The sequence below is a fragment of the Daphnia carinata genome, chromosome 9 (genome assembly GCF_022539665.2).
Source record: "Daphnia carinata strain CSIRO-1 chromosome 9, CSIRO_AGI_Dcar_HiC_V3, whole genome shotgun sequence".
Classification (NCBI taxonomy): Eukaryota; Metazoa; Arthropoda; class Branchiopoda; order Diplostraca; family Daphniidae; genus Daphnia; species Daphnia carinata.
This window is the reverse complement of record NC_081339.1, coordinates 1866636-1880517: the sequence shown is the minus strand read 5'-3', so window position 1 is coordinate 1880517 and position 13882 is coordinate 1866636. Positions and strand designations below refer to the sequence as shown.

Sequence of the window (13882 nt, the reverse complement as noted above, 5' to 3'; positions counted from 1 at the left end):
GAAGTCCGAAACATTGTCTGTTACGCGAGATTGAGATGCAACAGAAACTGATTGCCTTTTTTGAGTTACATTTTTTTAGAATCAATTAAAGCTGATCTGCTTAATATAAGCCAGATTTGTGCTGATTCGCACTACACTGAGGTTCCCCAATCTTACACCACAAAGGCTGCTGAATACTATGCCACCACGTACACTGTTCCTGTTTGCTACACTGAGGCTCCTAAATATTAATCGGCTGCAAGCTACTACAACACTAAGGCTCCAAAATACACATCAACCTATGCTGCACCAGGTTACTAAACAGAGAGCTTAAAGCACTGCACTACTCCCTATGCTGCTCCAGCTTACTAAATCGAGCCACACGAATGCTACACCACAAACACCGTTGCATACTACAGCGTATAATACCAAAAAACGAGCATGAGCAACGATTTCAGCACTAGAGGATCTACTGCTCTATGCGAGTGAACGAACATAGGATGGGAACAATTTTGGAGGAAAATATTTCTATATTTTAAATAGAATAAGTTTTAAAATTATTCACGTGCTCCTTTCCTGGCCCGTAGGCCGAGGCGGAAGTTAGTTCTTCAATCACTTGAGGAAAAAAAACTATGTGACCTGATCACTCAGGTCACTTAGTTTTTTTTTTACCATTTTTAACCTTTTTACCTTTTTTAGCCTTGTCAGGACGTTGATTCTGTAGGATGCGAATGCAATGAGCACGGAGTGTGGTCCCAGCATTGGAGAAATCACCCTATGCTTGATTCGTGGTTTGGATTCACATGTGGTAGGTGCATGCTGACGTAATCTTATTACGTCGGGGTACCCATTGAGCGGCGCACGAAACGCGGTTTACCGACAACCCCAATGCTACTGAAGTTTTTTTTTGTAACATCACATGCACATGCTACCACTCCAACCACTGCAACAATCCATCGTTGTTCAAACTGTCGCGATCCTTTCGCTACTCTTTTCCGTCAATCCCATACCTGCAATTAGATAAACATTCATTAGTAAGGCTTATATACGCAGTAACAGCGCTAGCGAACCAACACCGTCACCAAACATGAAGTGTTTTATCAAGTCTTTTATACTGTACCACAGGTGATATAAAAGGCTACAGTTCTTTATGGCACAAGTCGACGTTTAATGTTAAAGTTAGCAAACAACATAAACAAAATTGGCAATTTTAACAAATGAACTTTATTCATGACTTCTTTTAGTATCTTTTTAGTAGAATTTTTTTATGCTAGAAGAAACAATTACACGCGAAAAAAGCCACAATAAAAAAATCGTATGGTCTAATCTGGTCTAATCGCGGATCGTGAATGGAAAGTGTCCCGCCGCTAAGACCAGTCATCTGGCAACGCTGGCTGATTTTTTAACAAGTTTGTATATATATTGTATTTTCTAAAAGTTTGTTTACAATGTGAACGTTAAATCCTAGACATAATTTTTCTAAGTATTCCATTCGTAAATCCAAGTTTTTCATGATGGGTGATCACAGTGGTCGTAATTAAGTATAGTTGCACTGGGGAACGGAATCAGCCCTATTTTCATAGCTTGTAGATCGTTAGCTCATGCAGCTTTAAGATGGCGATTCTTGAGGAAAATATATGTAATTCATAACAGACTCAGAGAAAAATAGGAAAATCCGCTCCCAGCAACAACAATCGTTACTACCCGACCACTTGAAGGTATTGAATCATTTCACGTCAAACGTTTTTTTCTGTTTATCAATTCCTTTTTCTGTAGAACCATAAAAGTCACGATATTTTGCTGCTTCACATTGAATGCCACACAGTTTGCAACAGCCATGAAAACACTCTAAAGAATGATTTGTCATTGAAGTGTGACACTCCTATTGGTATCTTTATTAGAATAGCAGTAATAGAGGATGTAAAAAAAATTACTATGAAGTAGAAAAGCTTGCACCAGAGAGCATGGATATGGCCAAGAACTTCGAAGTCCATGTGCCCAATTCTGACTATGTTCTACATGTATTAAAAGTAGTTCACTATTTTGAAAAGGAGCATCCTGGTGGATTGTTGGCATCGGAACACCTTAGGTGGGGCATCACTAAAGCAATCGACTGATGATGAAGGGTATGGCACCTGTTCGCTAGCAAATCGATAATAAATAGACAACGTCTTCACATGTGTGAAAACTCCTCTTTGCTCTGCCATTCACATTGTCCACAAGATTGCAGAAGACGAATGGTCCTACTTGGAAAAGGATCTAATCGAGCACTTAATATGCAACCGCTGACTGAACGTTGTGGAAGGAAGCCAACGGAATTCATTGCCAAAGGTACCAAGAGACCTCTGCACAGCTTAGTTAACTATGGAAGCATGCAGTTACGAGTTGGCTGCCAATTTTGCGCCAGAAACGGAGAGCTTCGTAGTGTGGCACTTAACCTTCGTTGGTTATTGCAGTTGGATTGAAAAATGTGTAATTTCGAATTATTTAGGTAGAGATTCATACGTTGCGCCATCCGGTCACGCGTGCCATCCTTTGTCCGGCACTGCGCAAGTATGCTTGTGAAATGCACGGAGCTACAGGAGACAATGCGCATACCAAATTTTACTGTAATTCGGTCTTACTAATTGTCTTCATAAAATTTGTTTTAACCACAAGGTGTTTTTATTTGACCCCTAATTTTAAAGGCCCCAATAATCGCAGCCAAAAGGCGGCGCCTACGGCCATCTTAAAACTACTCGCCACAATGCAACTGGTAAACGGACTAATATGTAACACGATGGAGACTTCTTCAAAGATTCGATTGATTGCCCGTTTTGGCAATTAAAACTACACGGCTTGCATTATTTTTCACTTCGATGTGCTTTTCATGAAATTTAGAAAAATTAGTCGTAAAGACTTCAATGAGTGCAATCGTGCTTGTGCTGCCAAATCGTACGTATGGACAGACTTGCCGCGATCGCGATCAAAAATTGATCGCCGATCCGATCTCCGATCAAAAAATTGATCGCCGATCCGATCTTTTGAAAAAGATCGGAGATCGGATCGGCGATCCCAAAAAATTGATCGCGATCCGATCGTTTTTAGCGATCCGATCGTTTTTAGCGATCAAACTTTTCGCCATCTAGCTGTAGATTTTCAGCCGCAGGGTTCTATTTCACTGCTATTTTTGCGAATGCCAATTGAAGGAAACTGTTTAGTGTTCACCCTCAATGGCCGCCAGTGACTGTCGCTGTGACAGCCAATGCTATTTTCGCGAAACAGTGTAAATTTTTACCGTTAGATGCTGCACAAAAATGATCGCTAAAAATGATCGGCAAAATTTGATCGCCGATCCGATCTTTCGCAGTTTGATCGGATCGCCCGATCCGATCAAACTAAAAAGATCGGATCGGAGATCGCGATCGGAAAATTGATCGGCGCGGCAAGTCTGCGTATGGATATTCAGGTTCTGCAAAGGAATTTTGATTACACTTCCTCAAAGATCCACCATGTAAGACTCACTTTTGCGCATTTAGACTGAGAGACACGTTTCACCTTAATCTCACCACTGTATTGAAAATCAAACTGTTGTATCGGCAAATAGATGTGCCCTAGCAGTTAAATTATAAAATAATTTAATGCGAATTCAAATTTTTTTCGAATGATGAAGCTTACCTTGGAATAGGGGTGTGATTCGAGATAAGCCCGCGAATCCCATTAGTTTTCGAAAGTGTTCTTCGAAAGAATAGAAACCCATATTCAGCGAGCTCAAAGCGAACTAACCGCTGGCAGTTGTCTTTGAGAATGGGCTATCGTACAATTTCAGCACTGCCAGCACCAGTAACTATGCGTAATCCCACACACATAACACTTCGGGCTGTATCTATGTCACTTTCACCCGCGTCCTTATCCGATTAATCTCTCTTTAATCTATTAATTAAACATGACCTTCTTTAATGTTAAGAGGTATGCCAAATAAGCAATACAACGTAAAAGAAAATATTTAAACGATTATTCAAAATGAGCAACGATTGCAGCACTAGAGGATCCTTTGCTTTATGCGTTTGAACGAAGATAGTATGGGAACAATTTGGAAGGAAAATATTTACTATACTTAAACCAGAATACACTTAAAAAGAATTCACGGTTGAGCGCCTTCGGAACTGCCACCGTGGCCATGCCCGTGCTCCTTTTGGTCCGTAAGCCGAGGCGGAAGTTAGTTCCTCAAGTGATCAAGTCATTTAGTTGCATTAGACATTCGTCAATGTAAACACCGAAGCTTTTCGCAAATCGCATTAACTCGCTATACAAACTGGAGAGCACTTGCGAGAAGATGAAGACATCAAAGACAGTGGTAGACTAACCTCTTCCATTATAAATTATCTCCGTCTCCTGATAGTTTCTTATAGTAATCCTTAATAGTAATCCTAGTAATCCTAGTGAATAGTCCTTAGTGAATTTTGCCGCTATTAAACTTACGGTGAGTACATAAGAAAAAGGGGCAAAAAAGAATAAGCATTCGTTGACTTCTTCCATTAGACATTGAATTTACTAATAAAAAAAAACCTATACACTCAGGACGAATGACTGTTATTCCTCACTGAAGCATCCATATGTATAAGGATTATATTGTTATCCATTTGCTTTGTGACATTTTGATCTAGTTTGCGTAACTATTTTGATTTACCCGAGTCGTCATAATATAACCGACAAATATAAAGATGTATATTACAACATAACTCGCCTTTTACAGTTGTGTGCAATCAAAATAGCCTACATGTTAGCATTATATTTCCTTTGTGTTTGTTCTCGTGTAACTTTAAATGCGGCTCTCTTGTCCATCCATAAATAAACCCGGGGCCAAGTCGCTTTTTTGAAGGCTTTAGGCTTAAAAGAGACATAACTTTTAAATACAACAAAAGCCAAATAGGATGAATAGCCGACTGGTTAGTGACGTTGGCTTTTCCAATGCGCATTAGCTTTTACCAGGATGTAATAATATCGCATACGCTGGTGATATCAGAATGTCCAGCGACGTTCACCATTTTTCGGAATGGCAATCAAACTATATATTGTTTATGCAACAGCTGTTAATAAACGTGTCGTATTCATCGCCGTTTATCCCACTTTCCATATTGCTTTGAGAGAAATTTGCTTTCCACATGAATAGCGAACAAGATGGTCATTTGTTAATCCAAATCGCCTTTATATTTATTTAATAAACGAATTTTCTTCGTTAGTTTTGTTTCTCGTGTTTATCCTGTGCATCTTATTCTCGTCGACATCTATTTGGCCTGCGATTAAGTTGAATCAATATCGTGAAGTATTTGTCGTATTTTAGTTATTATTTTGCATGTGATTAACGCTGTGTCCTCATTTGTGTGGTAAAAGCCCAGCGGGCACTTAACTATCAAAACTTAGATTGCCTAATGGAACCCCGCTTTTACTAAAATTTTATCCCGCTACGAGGACATCCACACCGGTCAATTCCTCTACGAAACTCGCAATTTTTGAGCGGATGATGACGGATGAGACCCAAGCAGCCCCGAAGCCAATAAAAGTACCAATGATTGTAGCACCTTCAATTTTTATAAAATAAAATCTGTTTCGGCTCGCTATATGATATTACGTAACGAACTATTTTCAACTATACATAGCCTACTATACTCAAGGAGAGTTGTTTTTGTCTTGAAAATAGGTGCTGTCCACACTTTCGAAACGAAATATGTGAATTTGCCTTTCACTGTTCTAATATTATTTAGAAAATCGAAAATAACCTGCCACAACGTTACTTTTCCTCCTCGTGCATGGTTATTTTTTTAGAGAAGTTCAATAAACTGGTTTGGTTAAGTGTGCTAACCGGTACGTTTTCGCACAAGTTCATCGAACCCGAACGTCAAACTTTCATTGCAAATATCCTCATTCGGATTTCAAGCTTCAGTCGGTTCCCAACTTTGGGCGAAGATAGTGCGGCACAACTGTGCAAAACATGTTCGCCGTTGGTGCAACTGAATGGAGTCCACGGTTATTTTGCACGACCATAGCCGTTTTGTTGGCTGTCTGGTACTGGAGTTGGAGTCGATCGCGTTTCGTACGGCTCATCAATGCAATTCCAGGGCCTAAAGGTCTTCCATTTTTGGGCAACCTCTTCGATGTGAATATTGGCTACGACAGTAATCCTCTTTATCTTCTATTTAACCAACGCTTTTCCAATTGCCTACATATATGCCAATTGGTAACCTCGTTTTGTCATTCAGGAATTTTCCATAAAGTAATCTTTGAATGGACTCAAAAATATGATGGCATATTTCGCCTTTGGTTGACACACTATTCCTATGTTGTCATTAGTTCACCGGAGCTGATTGAGGTAGGCCTACGATCAATAATTTAAAAAAAAAATTTTTTTTTGCAATTTAATTTATGCTCGTCTTTTGTAAAAAAAAAAAAAAAAAAAACAGCCGATTCTGTCATGCCCAATCATCGGTCCAAAACCTAAAGAGTGTGACGCGATCAAAGACTGTGTTGGCGACAGCCTCGGTTTTCTGGGAGGTTTGGCAAAAACACTTACACTTTAGAGAGTTGTACAAATAGGCAAACATTAAAATTTTGTTCACCAAACAGGAGAGGAGTGGAAGCAGCGTCGCCGGATGATCGCGCCAGCGTTCCATAACCAAATCCTGAACGGTTTCATCGACACCTTTAACGAGAAAAGCGTCGAATTCGCCCGCTGTTTGGATGAAGCTGTCGAAGCGCATAAGGACGTCGAGTTCGATATTATGCCCATGATGACACGATTCGCTTTGGATATCCTTTGTGGTAACTGGAATTTTCATCGTGTAGTCTCGTTCATTGTATGATGTTTTGTTTTGTGTTCCAAAAGAGACGACCATGGGGCGAAAGAGCAACAATGAGGAGAAAAAGAAAGCGTATCTTGAAAACACTATGGCGTAAGCTTTTTGTTTGGGTTATTTCGAACCGTCGTTGAAATAAGGGTTCCAAACGAACAACTCTTTAATATACTGTAATAATGCCTTAATTGCAACAGGATTCACCGACTTAATATGGAACGTATTCTGAAACCTTGGCTTCAAATCAAATGGATTTTCAAAATGAGTGCTCTCGGCCGCTTAAGCACATATTATATTGCTGCTGCCCATGCATTCTGCAATGAGGTACGGCCACAACATCATCGAACGTGCCATACAATATACATAAAACATTCATACAGGTAATCGAAGATCGACGTCAATTTCTGAAAGAAGAAAAAGAGAAGCAGGCCAATCAGTCGGTAGATGGTGATGTTGTCAACAATAACATTGAGCAAGACAGCGACCTATATTCATCAAGTACGAATCAAAACAAATGAACGTCTATAATCCAAAAGTGAGTCATCGCATTTCACGTATTCCAGGAAAGAGGCCTGCTTTCTTAGACACTCTATTACAGGCTTCAGAAGAAAATCCAGACTTCACTGACGCGCAAATCAGGGATGAAGTTAGCATCTTCATGATTGCCGTAATTCGATTTTCATGCTAACATCATTTTCTTATTCAATGATGTTGTACAGCAAATCATTTTTTTTTGTGCAGGGTCATGAAACAGTAGCCATTTCTTTCGCAAAGTTCCTTTACCTGATGGCGAAGCATCCCGAGCATCAGGTACGTACAAAAAAATCCAACAGGAAATTTTGAATGATCATTTGAATTTTGCATACAGCAATTAATGGTTGACGAGTTGGCTGAGGTGTTTGGTGATTCGAATCGCCCTTGCACGTCAAACGATTTCGCACAACTCAAATACTTGGACTGTTGCATCAAAGAGACGATGAGGTTGTACCCCGGCCTCCCTATAATGCTTCGTTCCATTCCCGTAGACACCCAAGCAGGTACAAACACCGTTAACCTCCTCTGTATGTTTTTTTTTGCATTTTATAACATATTAATTGACACAGGTGATTACACGATTCCCAAGGGCGCGACGGCGGTAATCAACTTATATGCAACGCATCACAATCCTTCCTTTTTCCCTGATCCCGAATCTTTCAAGCCGGAACGGTTTTTTCCGGAGAATAGTATAGGGCGTCATCCGTATGCCTTTATTCCATTCAGTGCTGGTCCTCGTAGTTGTATTGGTAATCGATCTCCACACCATCCATCGTTGTTCCACGAGTTAAGAAACGACTCTTTTCGAATTTTCTTCAGGTCAAAAATACGCCATGTACGAGATGAGAGTCGTGATGGCCAACTTACTTCGCCAGTTCCGTTTTTCCGTCTCCGATCCATCCGCACCGCTAGAAATTCCTTCCGTTGCCATCGCACTAAAGGCTCGCAATGGCGTTCGTCTGATTGCTTCTAGGAGATCTAGCTTCCCTTAAGAAGATGCAAACATCTGGGCCTTCTGTAGTTGTAGACTGTAAGGAACTTTGTTTAAAAAAAAAACTAGCAATCGCAAGATCTAGTTAGATATAGTAGATCTAGTGGTCAACTGATCTGCTTTAGAAATTCTCTAGGCCGCAGAGTTATTTAAGTAATTGGCTTTTATGTTGAAGTGTTTAAGTGCATTTGTCTTTGTGATGTCCCCGCGCCTAGGCAAACGCCTGCGTTCAATGGAAAATCGATATCGTCAAGTATATAACTCGTTTTTGTTTAGTTATTATTCTTACGTGTCGAAGAGCATGTTCCTTTAATTCGGGTGGTAAAAGGATATGGATAATATGATAAGCACAGCGTGCACTCAACTATCAAAACGTACACTGACTAATGGAACCCAGTTTTTGTTCAAATTTTTATCCCGTCGTAACAAACACATTAATAATAGCGATTCATTTAAAACATTTTCAGACAAGTAACGTTTTGTTAAATGTCGAAGCTGTAAAGTCTGCAAAGCGGGGATAAGCAACGATCCTGAAGGGGACCCCCCACTGCATTGGCTCCGAGATTGATATCCATCCAATCGGCTGTCCAGCTGGCTTCGATGGACAGTGCCCATTGTTACTATTTTTCTCCGCAAATGTCAATTATAGAAACTCAGCGTCCACTGCAAACGCCTTTTCAATCAGCAAAACTCCAAGCTTCGCTATGGAGTTTGACAACGTCACGGTGAAATTTGCTTTTACGATATGCAGCCGTTTAAAAGGCCACCGAGTGCTTCACACATACGTAAGAATAATGAAACGTGACTGCTCATTAATGTGTAAACATTGGATACAGGATTGGCCCACGATTGTCGGGCGATGGCTTTAAATGTGAATGTTTAATGTAAAATGGAAGCGTTCGTTTCTAAATGAAAGTTTTTTCTAAATGAATGTTTGTATTAACCCGTTATCATTCGATTTCACGGCCATGTTAAGGGGAGTGATGAACTCAAGTCCGAGATACGTTCGAATAGAAAGTTGCATTTTGATTATGGGGTAGAAAATGAAAAGTAAAAATTGTTGGCCAATTTTGGGATGCGTCCCACATTTTCACGTTCTTTCACGACTTTAATTGCGACCGGATAGTGTCGACCACGATAAGCGTGTTGGAAATATCTTGTGTTTATAGTTTGTTGTAAAAAAAAACGCTATTTGAACGTTTTATTTCGCAATTCTTGTCGATGGTTCGTTGCTTCTCCTTTATTTTTGACGTATCAAAAGATCGTTTCGCATTTTCATGTGACTCATCAACGCTTCACTGTACTGCCAAAGGTTCTCCTACTATATACACGGTTATCAAATCCCAGATGACCTTTCCTACAATAAAGCAAGTTCTTAGTCGTTTCTTTTTACGTAGAGTCTCCTACAGCTATACGTTTGCAGATAACCGATTAAATTGCTATTGCCCAATGTTTCATTTCGTTTGCCATTTTTTTTGTGTCTTAGCAAGTTAGCAAATGTTAATGGAGCTACGGTTACTATCCATTTGATGTTCAAGATACGCTTTGATGAGAGAAATCAATGACAAAGTCATCTTTGCGAAAGGCAATCATAATTACATCGCCCTTGGATTTCTCGTGGGACTGGTCGCCAACGTATCAGCACCATACATCATTTTAAAGCAATGCTATTTTAGTTTAGATTTGTTAAGCCGACAGAATGTTGGTTAAAACATGACGTTGGCGTTGGCCCACAGAGAAGACAATTCATATTTCAAGAGAACGTTGGAAACGTGTTGGAAGAAAAACCAATTAGGGCACCTTTAAACAGCACATGATCCACAACAACCGTTCAGTTGTCGATGACATACTTGATATTCCGGGCAGAGCACGCTTCGTGTAAAAAAGAAACTTATCGCAGCTAAAAATGTCGTGCCGTCTCCGTGAAAATCGCATAATACAAACGCTTAGAATAAAGTAACAAGATGTTTGATTGCCTGTCCACATTTAATCTGGAACGGACGCTACGGCTGACATGCACTACGAAAGGTGTTTAGGCCTCTTTATACAAACGTTATCGACCGTTGCAATCTTTTCATCACCATACAACTGTCGAAGCAAATCCAGCATACGTCGTCCTTCTTTTTACTTTCCTATAAATCAATGTATCAAAATCAGTCCAAAATAGAACTCTTGATCATATAGACATGTCAGTGTATTCTCTAGCATCCGATCACGTCGTTCAATAGCCATCGTATATCGATTAACGGTGATTTAACAGCCAAGCGAATTGCGAACATCTACGTTTTGATTAAGAGAATTCGGCAACGGAGAGACCAGTGGGCAACACAAACTTCTGAAACCCGTGAATTTTGAGTGATGATTCCCACAAAAAAATAAATCCCAAATGGACGAGTTGGAGGTTTCCATCAAACATGAAGTTCCACTCGCTAATGTCTGCCGTAAGCAAAAAAAAAACAGCCCAACTTTGACGAGTATAAATCAAACTAAAAACGATTGGTTCGAAACTAATGTGTCGTTGGCCGTCGGAATACAAATGGTAGGCGGAGTATAGGCGGATATTGCGAAGGCCAGTGACATAAAATCAAACAAGATTTATGGGATTTTTCCACGTGACGTTTCGTTTCGCACTATTGTTCTATATACTGACAAAGTTTATTTTGTCCCCAAAAAGATCAATTTAAATAGAAAATTGCCAGTACAATATCTAAGATGAGCCAATATGTTTGAAAAGGGTGGAATTCAAAGGGGTGACATACTGGTTTTTTTTTTAGGGAAATTGGGGCAAGTTTGGGCTTCGTGGATAGCGTACCTATATCATTTTAACCAATTGATGATTCCAAAATGATTTTGTTGACATTCACCGACTCCTGCCGCCCAAACAGCAGTGATTTTATCCTTATTAACTAACCCTAGAAATAAAACACCGCGATATTGGGCATTCCTCACCCCTCAAAATGAGATCCATCATGAACGGAAGATCGGGTGAACACTGCTAACATTAATCAGGCTTCGAGTTTGGATTGTAGTACCTCAAGGTAAGCTTATAGAACGGACAGCACGAAGAATAGTCGCCAAGCTTAAACGTTCCCTCTTAGCTTCCTCTTACGTCTCCAGTTGAGCTGATGTCGTATGCCCATTTCAAATGGTAGCTACGAACCGTCTGTTATCTGAGCCGCAGATGGAGCATTTACTGACAACGAAGAATAAACATCTGAATGGGACTGAAGACGCACTCTTTTTTTCGCCATTTCTTGGTACGTAATGAAGTTCAACGCACTAATAATAACACTCTGCCCGGCAGTTGGATTCCCGGTTGTCCTTTACTCAGGTGGTTTTTGAGAATTTTCTTCTTGGCAAAACGAAAAACCAACAAATCATTTATAGTCTACTGCATTATGTAAAACCCACTTTTATTTTTGCTTTAAGCTTCATATTGCGATTGTTTTCTTTTCCTGTGGATGCCACTGTGCAGACGTACCATTCGTACGTTGCTGCAATTTGTTATTGCATAACGTTAAAGGTCCCTCCCGATCGGAATGTGGTTTCTGCATCAGTGAAAATTTCGCTATTTGCATTGCACTGCGAGGACAAACAAAAAATGAACAACATTCGTTGAAGCCAAAAAAGAAAAGAAAAGGGTGGAATCATAAAAAAAAGATGTAAAGCAACGAAGCTTTTTGTATTGTTCCTTATTGACAGACATGTTATTCATTTTTCGTCAGGTTTCTTTCAACACACTGTCTGAAAATGAGCAATAGCTACTGTATGTGCCTATTATGGCCATTAAGATGCACCTAAATTTATGTTCGGGGGGCTAAGCGAAGGCCTTCTTTGCTCAGTTGCGCTCGTTTAACCACCATAAGCAAAAGACAGAAAAAAAGAAGAATTGCAATATTGGAGGGTGACGTAAAAGAAAAGGCAAAAACCTAACAACAGTACGGAGAATATCGATGAATCGTATCAAGCCCTAGCATTATGATGTATGAAAGTAAAAGAGCAGAATGCATTCTTGTGCGGTTTTCTCTTTTAAAAAGCGCATGTACCATCCTATTGCCTACTTTTCTATTTCTACGTGTTCTATGAATAGCAGCAAACGCAAACAGTTATTTGATGGTCCTGTTACCCTAGAGCACTACGTTATTTCGATAATACTTGTGACTGGAAAATGGAGAGAAAATCGAAGTTGGGTACAACACACACAACGAAAATTCAATTACAGGAAACACATACGCGTCAGAATAAATACCAATTAAACTAACCATTGTGGCCGACGAGACAAGTTCCAGTTTTCATTACATTCAGCTGATCAGGAGGATGTACACATGCCCATCTGTGCATCACTTCAGCTGATCCCAAAGAAGCACATAAACATTCCCTATCATCTGCACACAGACAGTAGCATTGAACTAGTTAAAATGGTAGCAATTAAAATATAGCTTAAATTACACATTCACCTGAGTTAACACTAGGCACATCAGACATAGCTCTGGGAACTACTCTGCTGCACTGATGGCAAAGCGCAGCACAGATCGGTTTTAAACCCTTATTAAAAAGGAGTTCCGGTAATCAAATGTCAAATGTAGCTTCCGGAAACTGCAAACCTTTGCGAAAAACATATTCAAATTTGTTATACAACAGTTGTGAGGAAGGGTCTGCTTTTAGCGTCTTTAAAAGCCGAAGGACAAAATGAAAGAAGAAATAGGAAACGTAAACGAAGGAAACGAGAAATGGAACCAATAGCAAAAAAAAAAAAAAAATAAGAAAATGGGGAAAAGGTTGGGGCGTGAAAAACATACACGTGGATTACTTATTCTGTCCCTTCTTTACTATGAAGGGCAAAGTAAGTGAACGACCTTTAAAGGAGAGATTTAAATCTATTCCACACCGCCGTTGCAGAAACGCTTTATGGTTTCTAATCAATGTTTGCGTGCAATCAATTTTCGACGCAAATCTAATTAGCGTTTAGCTGCAACAGCAAACAAAGAATTGTTGATTGAGGCAATTGTTAACCAATTTCAATACAGTGCAGCTACAATAAGATTGACAAACAATACAGGAACAGTGGGTCTCGTGCCAAGTCGAGCAGCCACTCACGATTCGATATTCAAATTTGCTCGTCATAACCAGCTGTTATTCGAATGAAAATGCAATAAAAAAAGGACTAGAAAGGCAACATAGAAACACTTTCCCGGTTGATTAAATCCTCCAGAAAGTAGGTCGCTATTGATTGGTTTGCTCTATAGGGAAAAAAAAAGTACAAAAGAGCCAACGCTAGTGTGCAGATGCAATCACCTTGACACAGTAAACAAGATTGTATTATCGCGAGAAGAAACCAAGGTAAAAAAAGATATGCGTGCATGTCAAATTATCAAAACTGCACGCGGGGGAGAGGCGAACAACTTCCAACGTCATTGTCCGCAGAATCGCTGTTTATGGTGACACGCTTTTTTACAATGGCACCATAAAACACATGAGACTTGTCCGGCCATGAAAATTGCATTTTCCGGCTTGCTAGTACGTTAACGATGCAACTGTCGATGCAACT

At 39.8% G+C, this 13882-nt stretch overlaps 1 protein-coding gene and 1 long non-coding RNA gene across 3 annotated transcripts; both read left to right on the top strand.

The window, feature by feature from the left end:
• Positions 1-1381: 1381 nt before the first annotated feature.
• On the top strand, positions 1382-2918 carry LOC130689174 (uncharacterized). 2 transcript variants are annotated; one of them, XR_009000662.2, is made up of 4 exons: positions 1382-1697; positions 1756-2310; positions 2471-2588; positions 2667-2918. It is a non-coding gene; the product is annotated as an uncharacterized LOC130689174 (long non-coding RNA). The 2 variants fall into 2 exon arrangements; XR_009000661.2 differs by having other exon boundaries at positions 1756-2588.
• A 2998-nt stretch (positions 2919-5916) lies between these two features.
• Positions 5917-8595, top strand: LOC130689141 (cytochrome P450 4c3-like). The gene is made up of 12 exons (XM_057512166.1): positions 5917-6134; positions 6219-6328; positions 6420-6510; positions 6583-6777; positions 6842-6908; positions 7007-7133; positions 7190-7307; positions 7373-7476; positions 7551-7619; positions 7678-7846; positions 7913-8092; positions 8163-8595. The coding sequence occupies exons 1-12, from the start codon at positions 5951-5953 to the stop codon at positions 8333-8335; spliced, it is 1587 nt and encodes a 528-aa protein (XP_057368149.1). The 5' UTR covers positions 5917-5950; the 3' UTR covers positions 8336-8595.
• Positions 8596-13882: the final 5287 nt, after the last annotated feature.